The sequence below is a fragment of the Epinephelus moara genome, chromosome 10, assembly GCF_006386435.1.
Source record: "Epinephelus moara isolate mb chromosome 10, YSFRI_EMoa_1.0, whole genome shotgun sequence".
Classification (NCBI taxonomy): Eukaryota; Metazoa; Chordata; class Actinopteri; order Perciformes; family Serranidae; genus Epinephelus; species Epinephelus moara.
In genome coordinates, this window is record NC_065515.1 from 34,699,552 (window position 1) to 34,719,380 (window position 19,829).

Genomic DNA, 19,829 nt, shown 5'->3' on the forward strand with positions numbered 1-19,829 from the left:
AGCAGAATCACTTCCGCCTCGGGTGCCGTATTCTGGTTTGCTGACTTCCGCTGTGTGTCCGACCCGAGTGAGGCTACGCTAAATAGCCATATAGAGAAAGGCTTTTTTGTCGCTGTTGGGTTCAAATAAATATGCGGATCTTCAAGGGGGGGTGATACGAACTAGGGACAGTTTTATTAATGGTAAAAAGTTCCGCACAGCTGCTTTAAATACAGCAGCACAGCGCTGTTGTTATCTGGGTCTAAGGACTTGTATGTTATTTGGTGATTTTGTCCACAAGGGCAAACTAAAAACTTGGAGGACTTTGTGTACCCTGTGCAAGAATTACAGAATGATGCCTATAGTGCATGTTTTTAGGACAAATGAGATATGGTGTGTGAACTGTTGAGCTTAAAAAGTAAGTGATTGTAGGTGCCTTTTTTGCCATTGGACAGAGCCAGGCGAGCTGTGTTCGGCTAAGCTAACCAGCTGTAGTTACATATTCATTTACAGACACGAGTGATATAAACTTCTTATCACAAGACAGTGAATAAGTGTATTGCCCAAGCTGTTGAACTAATCCTTTGATCTTAATAGGGTTAAATTTAGCTTTTGTTTCTCACTGTCTTTAACAAAGGTTGAATGAATGAAAGGAATGTACCAAGATTCCAGTTTCCTGTAGAGATGCACAGATTGACTGGCTGGTGACCGTAATTGACAGATTTTTAGCTTGGTCAGCCATGATCGGTGGTCAGCAGGTCAGTCTCAGATATGGTCCATCCTGTTTCCATAGTATGTACATGTGCTGCATAATAGATCATGTTGCAAAAAGCAGCACATAATAACTCGTAAGTATTGTCAAACATGCTGTGACCTGTTCACAAAAGTTTAATTCATTCCCATGAATGCTGCACATGGTTTGTAAGCTACTGTGTTAAGCTAACTGGCAGGTTGGGGTAAACTACCCAAATCTGTAGGAAATGTGGAGTTGATAAGTAGCTCAAAAGTGTAGCAAAGCAAAGCTAATGCTAACTGTTTTATGTATGTGAATGGTAAATGCTAAAACACTTAGTTTCTGAGTCTGACAAACACAAATATTGGTGGTCACTAGTCGCTAGTTAGCCAATTAGTCAAGATAATTATGTTGATAGTAACATTTTAAGTTTTATATAGGAAAGATAAAGCTAACCATTTCATATAAGTGAATGGAGGATGCTAAAACATTGAGCTTCTTATTCCAGAGGTATAACTTAATAAAAACACAAATATGGGTGGTCTACCCTCATCTGCTAGTTAGCCAATTATTTAACATATCTGGTACACTATTGAGTAGTTGATAATAAGCCCAAAAGTTTCACATAGGAAAGCTAATGCTAAACATTACATGTAGCTAAGTGAATGGAAAATGCTTAAATGATTATCGCCACATTCTAAGAGGCACAAATTTGCAAATCCTGGGATAGCAAAGGAATGGCCTGCCTTACTTTGCCCCAGATTGGCTTACCCTGACATTCTTACCCTCACCATAACCAATCCCACTCCTGTTGCTTAAACCTAACCAATCCAACCAACCAAAGCAACAAGTGCTAGCCAGTCAGTGGGAGCGTACAGCAGACCATTCCTTCGCTACCCTAGGATTCGCAAATTAGCTTCCTGGAGGAATAGCCAAATACAAAACACAGATTTGGGTGGTCGAACCTAGTTTTCCAGCTAGTTTAATTAGCCTTCCAACTATGTAGGGTACCTTCGATGGATTTGGTAGATAATTCCGTGGTAGCAAACAGTTTAATGCCAATGATTGAAAGTAAAACAAAATGGTAAGTTAATATTACTTGAGCTGATCTAGCCGTCAATCTAGCGAGATCTGACCACACTCTCACAATCCTGGAGAAATGGTTTGAGCGGCCAAATGAGCTGTTTTTGAACCAGGTTTTCTAAAAGTTATGAAAATGTATTTTCACTCAGATTTTTGTAGATGCGTAATGGGACACTCATCTTTGATATCAAATATGGATTTTTAATATATCAACCAATATATAAGTTTCTTTTGGCTTTTAAGAAAAGTTCCAAATATGTTTGTGTATGCTGTCAATTGTAGTTTCTAGAAAGACGGAAATCGGAATTGGCTAAAATTGGTATTGGCAGGTCAGACTTTTAAAAAATTGGAAATCTAAATCTGCCAAGAAATTTGCAGTTGGTACATCTCTAGTTTCCAGTGGCTGACAACTTGCAGCTAACAGTTATTATTTTTACTCAGTAAAAAAAAATATGGATTTAGAAGCCCTGCTTTGAGCTTCCTTGACATGACATGTTTTTAAAACCCTGTTGTAAAGTTTTCAGTCAACATTAGTTTTCAGAGCACAGGGCACAGGGAGGAGGGTCACCACCTAAACTGGGTCATTTGGAACACCAACACATCAACCAATTATGGCCAATTAATCCTACTTTCTCCGCTCTGGATCTCTCTCTTTAACTGGCCTGTTCTGCTCCGTTTGACAAGCATTCATTGTGACAGCTGATGTACCATTTCTTTCTCTCTTCTTTCTCTCTCTCACACACAAGCTCACTTAGTAGCTAGCAATAATTGTGACTGCCCCATTGCTCAACAAGGCTCTGCAGCTTAAAGAGCAGAGATGATTCACACGGCCAGTGAACTCTACAGGGTGATGCAGAAGTCTGGAATCACAAGGAAACTGCCAACAAAACCAGTAACAAAAATCGTTGTCCTTAAGTTCAGCACCAGGCATTTAAATCACTGTTTTTTACTACTTGTGTATTTTTTCCCATTTTGACCACAATTGCTCTAAATGATAACAACATTATAGCTGAGATCAGGGAACACTGGGACATTGTTAAAAAAAAAAAAGTCCAGCATGTCAAAAAACATGAGCAGAGAGACGATCAGACATCGCAGTTTACAGAACTCCCTGTAAACAGAAACTTCCTGTTTCAAATTTGGCCCGCTGTACTTACTGTAGATGCACACACAGTTTTCCATGTAATGCTGGATTATTGCTGAAGCTGAAGGTGTCAGTTTCAGTTTTATTTTCAAATAAACTGGTTCACATCACTGTGTCTCAACTAGGAGTCTGTCCTAGTGGTCCGTCCTGTTCTTGCAGGGGGCTGGATCGTTTTGAAATAAATGTCTATTTATGGATTTTTTGCACGTGTAGGATTTAGGGGCATATTTTGGCAGAAATTGAATATAAACTAATATGTTTTTTGTGTGTTTATGAGATGTTTATAGCTATATAGAGAGCAGGTCCTTGTCTGCGGAGATTGCCATGTTGCACCACCATGTAGTAGCCCAAAATTAGCAAACCAAACAAAGCCATCCACTTTTTCACATATTTGTGTCAGCCACCATAGTTAGAGGGCCCTCCGATACGAGAACACCAGAAAAACACTGATTTTTTAAAAGATTATTTCTTTGGCTTTTAGCCTTTATTGGATAGGAAAGTCAAAGTATGAAGGGGGAGAGAAAAGAGAGGGGATGACCTGCAGCAGGGGGCCTGAGGCTGGAATCAAGCTTTGGCTGCTAGGGCAAGGACATTGCCATCATATATGGGACGCCTGCTCTACCCACTAAGCCACCAGGCACCCCAAACACTGATGTTTAATAAGATAAGTTAGCTCCCAGTAAAAACCTCTTGAATGTTTCGATTAAAAATAAGGTGAGCACACATTAAGTTATCAGAGAAAAGAGGTGAGCCCATGTTAGAGGATGCTGGGCAAGTGGCCATCTGCAACGTGCCAAACAGCTTGACTGACTGATTCGTGTTGTGAGAGTAAGAGATCACTGCAATTAATTTGGCTCTCTGTAAAAAGCTCCTGAACAATGAACACTGAAGAAATTCTAACTGGGAGACGTTTCAGCTGGTTGCAATCCCTCCTTTATTAAGATGATCTATAGATAGTTATATCACAAAAGGAACTCTTCAAGACAATAGCTCTAGAAAAGTGGCTGCATTGCGTTGCTGTCATATTATAGTTTCAGATTTCAGGCTTCAGGGAGTTTATCTTTGAGCCACAGCATCCACACTTTTCCTACTCTCTTTGATTGTTGTTTTAAACTTAGATATGCTTGCTCTGTGTTTCTCTCTGTTGCCTTGACTTGTATGAGCAAGAAGTCCTCTCCAAAACAGTGCTGAAGAAAATAAGTCACCTCTCCTCTCTGAGCTTTTCTTTCTCTTACAACACCAATAACTACTAAGTACTGAGCTTCGGAAAAAGGCATTTACTTATTCTGCCCCCACTGCATTGAACAATCTGCAAAATATCTTACAACTGGACTGCCTAGTTTCTCTAAATAAGTTTAAGGCCTCTAGTTTCGCAGACCGGGCGAGGCGGAGGTGCACTGCACCTGTGCTTCGCTAACTGGCTGTGGCCAGGCAGATTTTGCAAGTTTGGCACACCGTGCGCACTGGTGCAGCTACTCCTCTTTCCCACCTCCGTCCCTCCTACCTGTGCAAGTCGAAAAGAGGGAGGAAAGAAGGCGTGGAGTGGGTTTTACACAGCCGATTCACATCACACCAATCAAATGAGCCCCTCTCCTTGCCCTTAAATGCGCCGCACGAAGGCGTAATGAGAGTTTACTCAATTCACCATGGCAGAAGAGAGCAGCAGCGTCAGACGGCCAAACTTCTCCCAGGAGGAAACTGATGTTTTGGTCCGGAAGGTCCAAGCTCGCAGTGTCCGAATATACGGAACTGCGAGCAGACCTCCACAGGTTTCCATTACATGTGCCAAATGTGCCAAACGGTGCCAATCCCCTTTGATCTGACATCAGATGTGACGGGACAGTCGATATAGAGATACATTTATGTGCTGATTGCAGATAGTTGCATTGAATAGTGTTTTTTGGGTATTTATTGCATTGTTAATGTGCCTGATATTCTGTAAACCTGCCTGTGAGGTTTTGGTGACGTGTGCGCACTGTCCGCCGGTCAGCCAAACTTCTGCTACACCACCTCTGCTCCGCCTGCGTTGACAGTAGACCTGGTTTCAGCTGGCGAGCTTTTAGCGCACCTTCGGCGAAGCCTTTTGGCACGAAACTGTCACTGCGCCAAGCTGGATCTGTCGACACCTCCCCCTGCTGCGCCGCCACACCCATCTCAGCGCACCTCGGTCTGCCAAACTATCAAACTGAGCGCACCTCGGGTTGCGCTGCTCAAAACTAGCTCTGCACGGGGTTCGCCACCCTGCGCCATGCCGGGAAACTAGATGCCTAAATCTAAACTTAAGGACTTAGAGGCAGCTTCTTTAAGCTGTCAGTGCTCTTAATTCTGTGCAATGAACTAGTTTTTTTTTAAAAATTGTTACTAATTTACTCTTTTTACTGTATGTACTCTTATGATGTTGTCCTTGTTATGTTATGTCTGTAACAGTGTTTATTTTATGCTGCTGCCTGTCTTGGCCAGGTCTCCCTTGAAAAAGAGGTTTTTAATCTCAATGGGACCTCCTGGTTAAATAAAGGTTAAATAAAATAAATTAAAAACTGCAATTGGCTGCCTGTTTACCACAGAGGTACCTCAAGCTAAATGACCTTAATGAGGCTTTGTACATGTCATGTACAGGTGGGGTTAAAATGTGTGGGGACCTGCTCTCTGAGGGCAGCAACACTTCAACATTTAGTCTTATCGGATAAGGTGCATCATGGGTATTGGAAATGTCATGTTTTGCTGTGCTTACACTTTAGTCCTTCTGTGATACATCAGCTGTCAGGACTGTGGTCAATGCTGGGTCTCCCTGATCCAGAGGAGAAGCATAAGATGTATCCGTTAAGCTATGCTGTCAGTACTGCTCAGGTCTGAGTGGATCATCAGATTCAGATGCACTCCAGCCACACCTCAGTCACTGATTTGCTCTGTGAAATAAGCAGCTCAGCAGCTCTAATTCCTGTGTGTTCACTAGGGAGAGATTGTCAGTGTCTGTGGATCTCAAAGAACCTGTTTTTCTCAGATTAGTGACCAGATTGTGTTAATATCTGGACAAAGGCCACGTTCAGACCGACTTCAACTCTGCTTGAAAAAACTGTAGCCCCCTATTTTATTTGAATGGGGCCAGTCCGATGATGCAGAGGGTCCCATCAAAACACTGCAGAATAGTCCAGCAAATGAATAAAACCACCATGATACCTTTCCAGAGTTGTAAAATCATGTCTGGGCTGTGTTTAGGCATCTGACAAGCCTTCTAATCCATGGATATGTTACTGAGACTAGTACTCTTGGATAAGATTTAATTGTCTTACTGCTACAGAACCTAACATAACATGTGCTCACCAGCAGAGCCCCCTGCTTTATTTTTAACACAAATGCACTTCAAATGTGATCTCAAATACACCCTTTTTCATTTGTTGTGGCCATTTTTATATTGCTATTTTAAATGAATGTGACTGCTGTAGGTAGTTAGCTAGCTATGTTTGAAGATGATATCCCCATTCTTAATCATACCTATAAAGCTTTGATTGGTTGATTGTCTCTCCATCAAAGAAAGTGGCCATCAATGACACCAACACCAGATCTCTCTTGGTGTAACCAGGTGGAAAGTGGCGGATGGCAGCAACTCGTTGCATATGGTGCAGGTCATTAGTAGGGGTGGGAATCACCAAAGGACCCACAATACCATATTATCATGATACTTAGGTCAAAATAAAATATTATTGCAATATTAAATGTATTGTGATATGCTGAGTATTGGGATAAAATATATTGAAATATATTGCAATTTATTACCTTTTTTCCAACTGCAAATTATTTCCCCAAAGGAAAACTTTGTCAGCGCCTGACTAATAATTTTATTGCAGCAAAATGTGATGAAAAGCAGGCAAAATGACCAACACATCAAGAAACCTGTCAGAAATGCTGCATACACCTGACAAACTGAACTGATGGCAGATTGACCGCCGTCTGCAAGGCCAGATTAAGTGCGTGAGCCAAACACTTCTCACGCAGGTATCCCGCTAAATGAATGGCAACACCCATGTTAGATGGATAGAGAGATACTTTGCTCATCCCGAAGGAAATTAAGGCATCCAGTCTGCCACTAAACACGCTCCTCAGTTGTGTGAAAGCTTTGTGAAGCGGGTTGTGGTCATTGTCTATGACTGTCAGTAGCTTGCTCAGGGACCTTTTCCCCTCCACGTAAGTCAGAGACTCCAGCTCCATACCAACAACAGCGCCTGCCTTCCTCACCAGTCTGTCCAGCCATCCAGCATCCTTCTTCCTAATGCTGCCTCCTCAGCATACCACAGCATAGAAGAGGACACTGGCCATGACAGACTGGTAGAACATCAGGAACGTTGTCTGTTAAAACCACAATCCCCCATTCTTATGCTGCATTTTGCAGGAGGTCTGCAGTATTGCTCTGGTGTGACTTTCTGGTGTGATTCTGCTCTAGTTTGGAGAACGTGAGACAGCAGTCGCCAGTCCTCTGTGAGGTGATGTGCTGTTATAGTCACATATGAATCCACTGTCCTTGAAGTCCAGGCATCACAGATTAATGCCTCCCTTCCTGCTGTACTCAAAGATTCTTCAACTTTATGTTTCACTTCTCTGCAGAGCTTGGGTATGGCTGTGTCGGTAAAAAAAAAAAAAAAAGGTCAGGACGGAGTCACATACCTGTGTTCCAGTGTTTTTAGCATGTAACAAAAGCCTTCGTTTTCAACAACACTGTATGGACACAGATCTTTGCACATGGAGTAGGTGATGAACTGTGTTATTTTCTTAGCTCTCCCAGAGCTGGATGGTCGTTTTGTCAAGTTTAGTGTGTCCAGTGTTTTTTTTTGCGGAGTGGATTTAGCGTCAGCTAATTGGCTTGTTGTATTCCCAGAGTATTTTATTCCCACATGACACTGCTTGCAAATCACGTGTCATATCAATTCAATTCAATTCAGTTTTATTTTATAAAGCCTAATGTCTGTATGTAATAAAAGATCAATGAAGTCCTTGTATCAATACAATATCGCGATACTATGCTTTATCGTTTTTTTCACTCCACCTTTAGTCTTTAGTGGGATGATTACATTTTTCAAAAGCTCTGTAATTACCTAAAACATCAGTGTTTGTTAGTCAAACTCAGACGGAAATAGTGCATTTGTTGGAGAAGATTTTCAGTGTCAGATTCATTCATTGTGGGGATTGATGGTGCTGTAGGGAAGGAGTCTTCAATGTTTTTCAGGCCGAGGACCTCTTAGCTGAAAGAGAGATGGAGCAGGGACCCCCTACGTATATAATTTATAAAATTGAGTTGCACTTGAGATAATTCTCTGAATTCTTTGCTTGTTTGCGTTTGCCTGTAGCTGCTAAGCCAGCAGCAGTTTTATCATGGTTAGGTGCGTGAGCCTCACTCTATGTTCTTTCACTGGTGGGATCTGAGGTGGATGGTGTGACGGAGTCTCTTGCTTGAAAAGTTACAAAATGATCTCACAAAAATTTCTGTACTTGTAATATGATACAGCTAATTGGCCAATATGTTTCAATAGTACATAACTATTAGCTAACTAGTTCACCTTGCTGTTATGGATAGGTGCCACACAGTGATTTAGCATTAGCTAACTCACATGATTGCACAAGGATCCACAGTTAGCCTATCATTAATGTTAATGTACTGTTAATTAAAATGATTTTGTTGGATTCATGTTCATGTGTATTTTCCAACCTATTTTAATATTTGGAGAAAAAAACAACTTAAATTAAAACTTACATTATCAAGCAGTAATTTGGCGGTCCCCCTGCAGTAACTCTGAGGACCCCCTGTCGAAGACCGATTGTAACGAAGGAACATGTCACCCATTACAGCTAACTGATGTGTTTTTAATAGTGTTTGGACAATAATGGAGCTTTGTGGCACAGAGGAATGAGATCTATATGTCAGATATTCATACAGACACATCACTTATTTAATACATTCATCGTTGGTTTGGGATTTTGTGCCATTATCACCACAGTTTGTGCTGCTTCTGGGACATTTTCCAAACTCATGCCAAATGACTGGTCCTGAAGTCTTTGTCAGCATCACTCCATTGTCCTCTGTTGCTGCATCCTCCTCTGTTAAACTCAGATGAACTGACATGCAGTTACTGATTGACCTGTCATCCGTCAACAACTGCTCTAAAGACCATGCAACATGCAGCAAACATGCAGGCTGTGTATTGTCATCATCCTGTTCACATGTTCATTTATTAACTGTGTGTGTGTGTGTGTGTGTGTGTGTGTGTGTGTGTGAAGTAAGTTACCTTCAGACACACAAATCAGACTCAAGACCAATTCGCTGGGGGTACAATAGCTGTGTACCTAGTTTGGGAAATATAGCTGATTTTTAGGTAAGTGGTTAGGGTTAGGATTAGGTTTGGTTAGGTAAAGGCTGGGGTTAGGTAAAGGTTAGGGTTATCATGGTAAGGCAAGGAGTGGTTATGGTAAGTCTTCGGGAAATGTATTAAATACTCCATACGTAATTTCCTCACCAATGACCCAACTCTGTGTGTGTGTGTGTGTGTGTGTGTGTGTGTGTGTGTGTGTGTGTATTTTGGCACATATATGTGTCTGTGTTTTGCCGTGTAGGCGTGCGTTAGTCATTTTAATGTGTGTGTGTGTGTGTGTGTGTGTGTGTGTGTGTGTGTGTGTGTGTGTGTGTGTGTGTGTGTGTGTCAGCAAACATATGGAGGAGCAGACTGCGATGTGCAGAGCTATGTGAGTGGGCCTCTATTTTATTATTCATAATACTGTATGTGATAGCTCTGTGTAATCCCTTTGCATTTTTGTAATGTGGCTCATTAACAACCTGCTGCACACTTTTATCTTGTGTCGCTTGTCACTAAACAAAACATTTTTGTTCTGTTGGCCTGTTGTATAATTGTTACGTTTAAATTCTGAGCTGAGGTTCACAGTAAAACAAAATAAATATGTTAAGAAGTGTCCCAAAGAGTGTCCCAGAAAGAACATTCTGCAGCACAGGAAGTGGTACATTTTATATTTTCAAGAGCATTCAGAATTCTAAACAGCTGAAATGTTTATATGCACACAATAGTGCGAGTTGTGCCATGACTGTATGTAAACAGTCTGATGAGGACATTTACATGATCCCATTGTTTAACAGTTTCCAATGATTGTTGCATACCATAAGAAATATAACACCTACTGTCTAGAGAAAATTGTGCCTTCAGACATTTTAATATGCTTCTATTCTGGTGACAGCCATGGCCAGAGGCATTATTTTGGAGTAGCCACGGTCCGTACCGTACCTCGGTTTTCGGGCCACGGTTTCACTTCAGTTTCGGTACGCGTTTTGTGCAGAAAGAGAACAATCATCATGCTTCTTCAGACTTATGTCTCTCAAATCCTCTGCTTGCGCTTGCCATGGCTCTTTATGTTTGTTTTTTTCTGCTTATTTTCTGTGTGAGGTGAGCGTCACTTTCCCCGCCTCCAGTGTGAGGGGGTGAGTGGGCGGAGCCACAACAGTGATTGGACATTAACTCGCAGGGAGGGCTTTTGTGCAGCAGGCTGACTCGGCCGTTCTCTTTATACATCCATGGACTCAGCCCGTGGACAGGCACACACACGCACACACACACACACACACACACACACACACACACACACACAGTGGCCTGTAAAGCATCAATGCAAAATTAATTGCAAAACCGAAAACCCGCTGTCCATAAGGGCGTATTGATCCGTGCAGGGCAGACCGAACGGTTCAATATTTTTCAGAGGACCGTTGCATCTCTAGTGATCATGGTAAACAGAAAAGCTGTAACCATGATAACAATAACTATGTCAGGAAACAAATTGCGTTGGGCTCGGGTAGGGTTCAGACTTAAAAATCAGAAAGGCTGTCGGGTTCGGGCTGGGCTCGGTGATAACTGTCTCGGACTTGGGTTGGGTTCGGTCAGGAAAATGCGGCCCGAGCCACGCTCTGTTGTGTCTGTCTGTCTGTCTATCTGTCTATCTGTCAGTCCATCCTTACATATGGCTGTATATGTATGTTCATTTGCCTTGAAGGATTTTCCTTATATTTGGCACAAATGTCCACTCAGATCCAAGGATAAACTGATAAACTTTTGGTGGTCAAAGCAATGGTGATTTTAAGGGGTGGCCTGGGGTGGCCGGGGCCACCCCTGAAAACTCATTGGCCACCCCTGTGGTCACCCCAGATCTGATAGGTAGTTGGTCAAGTCCGTCAACAAAAGAAACAAGAGAAATGCTGCCAATCAATGATGACAGGTAATCAGCTGATTTAGGGCCAGTTTTACATTTTTAACTAACACAGTAATGGTCGTACTGAGGCTGTGAGATCTGATTTCTGCTCAGCAGACGTTTGGCCAATGGCCATGCAGGTCTGATAGGTGAGCCATCAGCCATGAGATGAGCACGCCGCATCTGCTGCTGCTGCTGCTAATGAAACAGGAGGACAGTCACAGTGACAGCGTCAACTGCAGAACTGCTGGATAAAAACGGCACGCTGAATCAAAGCCAACGTTTCAATTTATGCCTTCATCAGGGCCTTGGACATGAATACTGTCTGGGTTGAAAACCACTTTTTGCACATTTTCATACGGTGCCATAGCATTGTTTCAACCTCTCATTGTTCCGACCTCTCATTAGTCCGATGTCCCGTTGTTCCGATATGTGATTATTACTGTATTTGTGTACTATAGAGGATCAGCAACGCAACAAAAGTAGGCTACTGGTTGAGATACAAGTGTCATAGAGAGGAGAGAATGAAACACCATAACATCCTGTTATTAACTCTGGGGTCAGGGTTGTGTGGGGAGCTCTCCGCAGTGCTGAACGGCTCCCGGCGGCTCCGCGACCAGCTCTGGGTCAGCTGGGAAAGGCTTGAGGCGACGCAGGCTCACAGCTTATGTGTTTGCCACTTTCTTTTTCATTTTAACCCACACTATGATCTTTTCCTAACCCTAACCANTTGATTTGAATTTTTTGGTTTGTTCTGTTGCCTGGATTGCTGTGTTTTTATGTAATCACAAAATGGCGCCTCAATTAGTAGAGCAAACACAGGTAACAATACAGGTGACACAGATGATGAGCCGATGACTGATTAATGTTATTCTATAGGATGAGTTAAGAGCAGTTGAATATTGCTACCCTAATCAAACTTGTGAAGAGATGAGGACTTTAATCCACTATAAGGAAATGGCTCTTAGAAAATTTGTACCCTATCCTGAACATAATTACTGATTAAAAATCGACATGTTAAAATAACCAGAGATTCCTGAGGACTATGATAGGTGGAAATGGAATAAAAAAAAAAGACTCTTTTTATAAAAATATTTTTTTACCTGCATAGACACCTTTATTTGACAGTTACGAGACAGGAAATCACGGGAGAGAGAGGGGATGTGACATGCAGCAAAGGTCCTCCGGCCAGGATTCGAACCGGGGTTGGCTGCGTACGTGGCATTATACTTCGCTATGCCATGGCCACCCCATACTAGCTTTGTGTCCCATCTTGGCCACCCCAGTAAAAATGTCCTGGATACGCCACTGGGTCAAAGGTCACTGTGACCTCACAAAATATGTTTTTATACCTCCGCACCAGCAATAGCCATGGCCAGAGGCATTGTTTTCAGGGTTGTCCTTCTGTCCATCCCATCCTTGTGAACATGATATTTCAAGAACGCCTCAGGGGAATTTCTTCAAATTTGGCACTTGGACTCAACAATAAATTGGTTAGTTTTATGTGGTCATAGGTCAGAGGTGAAGGTCACTGTGATCTCGCATCCATCTTATTCTTGTGAACACAATATCTCAAGAACAGCTTGAGGGAATTTCTTCAAATTTGGCACAAATATCTACTTGGACTCAGTGATAAACAGATTAGATTTTAGTGGTCAAGGTCACTGTGACCTTGAGAACATTTTGAAATAAGAATTGAAACTGGCCTCTGTACAGGCACTGAGTTATAAATACAGTGGATGTCTTCTTGATTGTTTTCAAAAAGGTCATCGGTGTGTTGATCTATGGAGCTTTTTCCCTGTCTTTATTCAAGAGGGTGTTCTATCAGTTTGAGAGCATTATTTATTGGTTTCACGTTCAGATTTTGTAATATTGTCCCTCAAAACCCTGCCCTTGCACTCAAATAGCCTCTGCTTGCGCTTACATCTACTCTATCTTTGCTCCAACTGTGTGCTCGCACTCAGATACCATGTTGCTTGCACAGATTTCCTGCTTGAGTTTCGGCTTTTCTCCTCACGCTCAAACTGCTTCTGTGCGCTCGCGGATTTTCTGCTCTCAGATCTTTACCTTGCGCTTGGATTTTTTTGTGAAACAACCCTGTCAAAATCCCCCAGCCAATAGAACACCAGGTTTACTGTTGACCAATGAAATGATCCCTGCCTCCTTGTGGGCGCGCTCGCTTTAGTTTCAGTGTCCCATCCGGGCGGGTACTCTTTAACCGGGTTCATCCACTCCCACCCTCCAGGGCTTTATTAAATGCTCTTCCCTTGCTTTCTTGCTTTTGGAATGACGCCGATTGTCGTGAATTCGCATCATACCGCTTCCATTCAGACTGCAGCCGAGATAGCGTATTCCCCCAGTGCCAGTTTGTGCATATTAAGTACGTACCTAGGAACCTTTTTCAAGCACTGGTTTCTTGTAGGACCGGTCGGAGTGAGAACTACATCTGGTTCATGGAAGCTAACGCTTTGGCTAACAACCGCTGCATGTGGAGGCTGCAAATTTGGAGAAATTGTCCAATATGAGGTAAGTTGTGCTAAGATAAAAAAATACGTACCAGCTTATTGTTTGCTTCTACAGCTGACATATTGTAATAGACTTCATGTGGTGAATATATTTTACGTTATTTGAAGATTTCTGTTTGTTGCGAATTTGGCTACATTCGACCATAACGGCAGCATAGAAATAATGCTGTATTTATATAGATTTCAGCACTCACATGTGTTTCCTTTGGGAAATGCCATTCTAGTTAATTTCTATAAATATTATAAAAATAGCATGCTGGGATATAAATGCAATTTCTGTGCTTTTTCACAACACAGAACAAAATGAATGCATCAGTGTTCTGTGGGAAGAGACCAGGTGGACTTAAAACCAGGGTTCGACCAGTCGAAAGGGACAACAGCTGTCTCAATGACAGTGGGGATAGTGATGAAGACTACACTCCTACACCAGGTGATGAAAACGGCAGTAACAGCTACAGACGCCCCTATCACTGCCGTTTTCATCACCTGGTGTAGGAGTGTAGTCTGTACGCAGCATGCACAGGCCCCATGCACAGAGGCACCGCCTCGCTGCAGCAGTCGCGGGCTCGACCCCAGCCTGCGGCCCGTATCATTCCCCCATTCTCTATTTCCCCACTTCATGCTGTCATAAAGCAAAAGGCCAAATAAATATTCTTATTAAAAAAACAGCAGCAAAAGGCCAAATAAATATTCTTATTAAAAAAACAGCAGTAATAATGCTATAATTTCGTGCAGACTTTCAGCTTTTTGTCGTTTACATATGGCCAAATGTTTGTGAATGTAACCATGTGTACATGATGTGTATGTAATGTAGATAAAAATACCATGTGTACATGATGTGTATGTAATGTAGATAAAAATGTCTGCACTTTTCTATAGTGATTTCTTTTTTCTATACCAGGTGATGAAAGCAGCAGTAGTGAGAGTTCTGACAACAGGATGTGACAGCAGTGATGAAGACTCCGATGGAAATCATGATGCACTTCCTTGCATCAGTGCTCTAAGTGAAAAGCTTGAGCTCTGTTTCACATTGGCTTGTAATAGCTGGTGCTATAGTCAGGACATTGAAAATAATTGTGTGGCTTCAATAAAATCTACATACCTGAGACGGGAAAATGTGTTTTATTATTATAAAAAATCTATTATACTGTATGTGCTAAAGACAAATTAACAATCTCCACATAATTTCGCATCAGCTTGAAAGCAAAAGCACATGTAATTATTTTTTTTTTTATATAATTGTAAACACATTCAGGCATCAAGGAGATAAAGGGGCTGTTAATTTACACATGTGCACCTGTATTTTTTTTACTATAATAGCCACATAGAATATATATATATATATATATATATATATGTATATAAATGGCGCACGTGTGTAAACGTGTGTGTAAAGAAAGCAAGGGAAGAAGAGTGGATGAACCCAGTTGAAATGTACCTGCCCAGACAGGACACTCTAAAACTAACTGTTGACCAATGATATGATCATATCATTGGTCAACAGTAAACCTGCCGTTCTATTGGTTGGGGGATTTTGACAGGGTTGCTACACAAAAGAATCCAAGAGCAGGTCAGAAATCTGAGAGCAGAAATTCCGCGAGTGCACAGAAGCAGTTTGAGCGTGAGGAGAAAAGCCGAAACTCGAGCAGGAAATCTGTGCAAGCAACATGGTATCTGAGTGCGAGCACACAGTTTGAGCAGAAACAGAGTAGATCTAAGCGCAAGCAGAGGCTATTTGAGTGCAAGGGCAGGGTTTTGAGGGATAATATTACAAAATCTTAACGTGAAATCAATAAATAATGCTCTCAAACTGATAGAACACCCTCTTGAATAAAGATAGGAAAAAAGCTCCATATTGATCAGGATAAATCTAAGTGCAAAGAATGAAAGAGAACCTGCCCTAGCACAGGTGCCTTTGAGCAATGCATTTAAGTCTGTGGTTGTTGTTGTTGTTGTTGTGGGAATGTGTGGAACTATGTGAGTTTGAAGTAGGTCTTATTGAAAATTAAAGCTGGATAAGTATTGGTTAAAACGTCTTCAGGTACACAAGTATGCAGAGAGTGGCTCACATGCTGCCGCTTGTCTGTGTGTACATATTGGTTAATTATACATTAATTAAAATCAGAACACTCTCCATATTGGATTAAAAGTCTAATCATACTATGGTACTTACGGGGCTCTGCCTTAATTGCATTCCTGAATTGCGTTCCTTTAATCATTAATCATTATAGTTTTGATTGATGGAAACATTTTAAAACCTTTTTGTATTCTTTCTGTAATGTCTGTCAGTAAGGGGTGCTGTACAGACAAACTACAGAAGCAGTGTTTCAGATTGTGTAGTGCTCCTGATTCCCGATCGAGGGGGAAGCAATAAATAGGATATTCTTGAGAAATTCTATAAGATATTCTTTTTCCTGCTTCTCTTTTAAACTCTAAAGAGGCCTGTTGCTCCTGAAATGGCAATCAAAAATGCTCCTGCTTCTATTTGAAGTTATCATGCTGGTTTGCTGCTAGGTGCACAGTGAACTGTTGTCAGTTGTTTTTGCAGGCAGAGGTGGACCTCCAGTAGTCAGAGGTCACTTTTTATTCCACAGTCAATTTGCTCATTCTAAACTCTCCTCCTACAGGTTGGAGTGGGTGGAGATCATCGAGCCGCGCACGCGGGAGCGTATGTACGCCAACCTGCTGACAGGCGAGTGTGTGTGGGACCCTCCTCAGGGTGTTCGCATCAAGCGGACTGGTGACAACCAGTGGTGGGAGCTGTTTGATCCCAACACCTCGCGCTTCTACTACTACAATGCCTCCACCCAGCGCACAGTGTGGCACCGGCCCCAGGGCTGTGACATCATCCCCCTGGCCAAGCTGCAGACTCTGAAGCAGCACACTGATGCTACTAACCCCCGTCCTGCAGGTGGAGGAGGAGGGAGAGCATCAGCTGACAACAGCCCCGGACGCAACAGCGGGGTCAGCCGAGAGGGAAGTACTTCCTCCTCCCTCGATCAGGAGCTCTCTGAAAAACAGGGCAACAGAGAGGAGGCAGACAGGTAAGATGAGTCACCTGATAGAGGCAGGCAAACTGCAATCTAACAGACAAGACCAATTTATTAAGCCTTGTTTCCACCAAGCAGTCTGATTCAGTTCAGCTCAGTTCAGTCTGATACATATTAGAACAATTATTTTTACGTTTCTATGGTGAAGAGTTGTAGATGGAACCAGTAGTGCTTTTTTTTCACTGTCCCTATTTTTGTCATTGAGAGAGACTCTCACTCCAGCCTGTTCTTTTTGTTCTGGGGAAATTGTCTGTGTACAACCATGTTAGATGGACAATAAACGAGGTGCAGACGTTCCTCTGCATCACTGGTGAAGAGGAAATACAGCGAAACTCGGCAGACCAGTCACGAAGAGTAACCTAAATTTAAGAGTACTGTCTGCAGTGGATATGTTAAACAGATCCAGGGTCTAGGTCCATGTCTGTATGGATTAGGTGCGGTACAAAAGGTACTATTCTGAAAGGTTTTTGTGGAAACACGGCTTTTCTGTCTAAAGTCTTAACATTAAAGAAGAATCTACCAACTTTTACACATCAAATTCTGTTTACAGCCGTTGGAGTACATATAAGAAGAGAGTTCTCTGAAGCCTTTTGTGGCTCTTATAAATTGCAGCCTACATGAAAAAATAGTTGTGTATATTTGTGCTCTTCACGTTCAAGCCTTATCATGTATCAAAGCAGAATTCCATGTCCATGTCTCCGGTTTGCAAATGTCCAGATATGAAGACCATATATTAAGAGTGATGATTTGGGTGTGGGGAAAAAAAACACATTTTCTACTTGTGTTAACAGTAGATTCATCAACTTAAACGTTGCGTTACTGCTCTTCTTGTTCCTAGAATATTGGTAACCCTTGATGCCATGTGCTGCCTGGAGAGAGGCTAAATAGATGCTGAACAGAGCAAGGTTCTGCATTTGAATATTCAGCCAGAATCTCACATGACTCTGAAAATATTCTCTCATAACATAAAGCAATAGGTGGAAAGCCACTTTATATAACCCCACATTACATAAAAGCATTAGTTTTCCTGTTAAAGGTCAGCATTAGACTGTTTCCTTCCGTTCTAGTGTCACTCCCTCTCTTTCTTTTCTTGCTATCTCTTGCTGTCTTATCAACCCATCCCCTCCTTTCTGTTTCCGTCACTGTCCATTAATTTCTGTCCTCTCTCACCTTCAGAGCCTCTCACCTCTCTTTACACTCAGTGCCCCCCCCCCCCCCCCCCCCCCTTNTCCCCCCCTGGTTTCTAGGTTTGCCGATTTGCTGTAATCTGCTGCAGTCTGCAGTGATTGGTGGATATGCCTGGCTGGGGTCACGGTGTCCTGTAAATGTCTTCTTTACTTCAGTGACGCACGCACAAATGCGCACACACGCACACACACACACACACACACAGCAGTATACAGTGTGCAAGTGTCCTGGCTGTTGTAGCCAGTTATTCACATTGTGTGCACTCAGAGGAACGGCAAAGCACTGTTCTTAGAGACAATTACAGACTCTGTCTCTACTGTATGTTGCTGAATGAGAAATCTACAGTGACACAGATTTGTCAGGCCAGTACTGAACTACCCTACTGACCTGCCGACAGCCCCACTGGCTGTAGCCGTGGCATTATGGCATTATGCTTTCGTGTTTGCTGTCTCATGCTTGTGAACATGGTATCTCAAGAACACTTTGGGGAATTTTCTTCAAATTTGGCACAAACATCCACTTCGACTCAAAGATGAACAGATTAGACTTTGGTGGTGAGTTTGGTGGTCAAAGGACAAGGTCACATGGCCTCACATATGTGTTTTTGGCCATAACTCAAGAATTCATGCACTAATTATGACAAAAATTCAATGTCTAATAGATGAAATAATGAAGTGATGACATTTTATATCCAAAAGGTCAAAGGTCAACTTCACTGTAACATCACAGTATACTACAGAAACACATTTCTGGCCATTATTCAACGTCATATCTCAGGAACAGAAGGGGAGACATTTGGTCAGATATTGAACTGGTGACACTCATCTTGGGTGTCCACCTTGAAACTGTGCTGATTGTATAGATCTTCTGTGCTGTTGTGGGGGAAGATGTGTGTGAAGCATCTGTGTTTTCACAGACATGGATGTAAACCGTAAGTGCAACTTGACTTGTTTGTTGAGGCAACTGCAAGGCAGTAATTCTAGTTATTTTTATTGTCCTCCCCAACAGTGAAATGAAATATCTACCCTTTATTCCCGCCTCTGTTGAAAAACTGCATTAGAAACACCTGCACACACAAAAGTGAAGTCGTGCACACTCTGTACAGTCTGTACACACAGTAGTTGAAGGTGGAACCTGATTCACTTGTAATTTATGTGAAAGCTTGTATAAAAAAGGTCCAGTATAAAGATACCACCTAGTGACAGTTGGTTCATCTGTCTGTTCATCTGTCCAGCAAGGTGGTTTAGAGCGGCATATCTGAAGTAGAATCAAATGTCATGCTATTGTCTTGTCCCATTGGTTCACCACCTGCATGTAGTTATAGCAGTTAGCAGTGTATTTAGAGTGGAAGCTACAGTAAGTGTCTGGCTGAAGATGGTCTCTCTAGAGAGTAAATGCTGTTAAGGAGAGCAGGACAGGCAGTTTGTCATAGACCACACAGCTTCCTCTGTGACAGATGGGAGCTTTTGACCTCCACACAACTCTACCTCCCTGCACACACTAAGGATCCTATTAAAAGAGGAAGTGAGGGAGGGATGAATGGAGAGAAAGAAGGCAGAGAGAAGGAGAGGAGATCAGTATGAAGAAGAGAGGAGAGGATAGATTAAAGTGGCTCATTCTCTCACAGTTTGTATGTTTGTCCTCCTTTTATATGCAGTGTCTGAATTAATCAGGACATAGACATACTGTATAGTGAATACACACTGCAAGAACAACAGAGGACATCTAATATTGTGCAAAGACCTGCATACACACGCATAGTACACACACAGTAGATACAGTCAGGTCCATAATTATTTAGACAATGATACAGTTGTCGTCATTTTGGCTCTGTACACCACCACAATGGGTTTTAAATGAAACAATGAATACCTGCTTAAAGTGCAGACTCT

At 42.2% G+C, this 19,829-nt stretch overlaps 1 protein-coding gene across 3 annotated transcripts in view; it reads left to right on the forward strand.

Moving 5' to 3' along the window:
* Nucleotides 1-19,829, forward strand: part of arhgap39 (Rho GTPase activating protein 39) — a 230,110-nt gene that overhangs the window by 139,160 nt on the left and 71,121 nt on the right. For all 3 annotated transcript variants that reach the window (XM_050055662.1, XM_050055660.1, XM_050055661.1), the window contains one exon: nt 16,327-16,743. In XM_050055662.1, the coding sequence (XP_049911619.1) occupies nt 16,327-16,743 (417 nt within the window). The remainder of the gene's footprint in view (nt 1-16,326; nt 16,744-19,829) is intronic.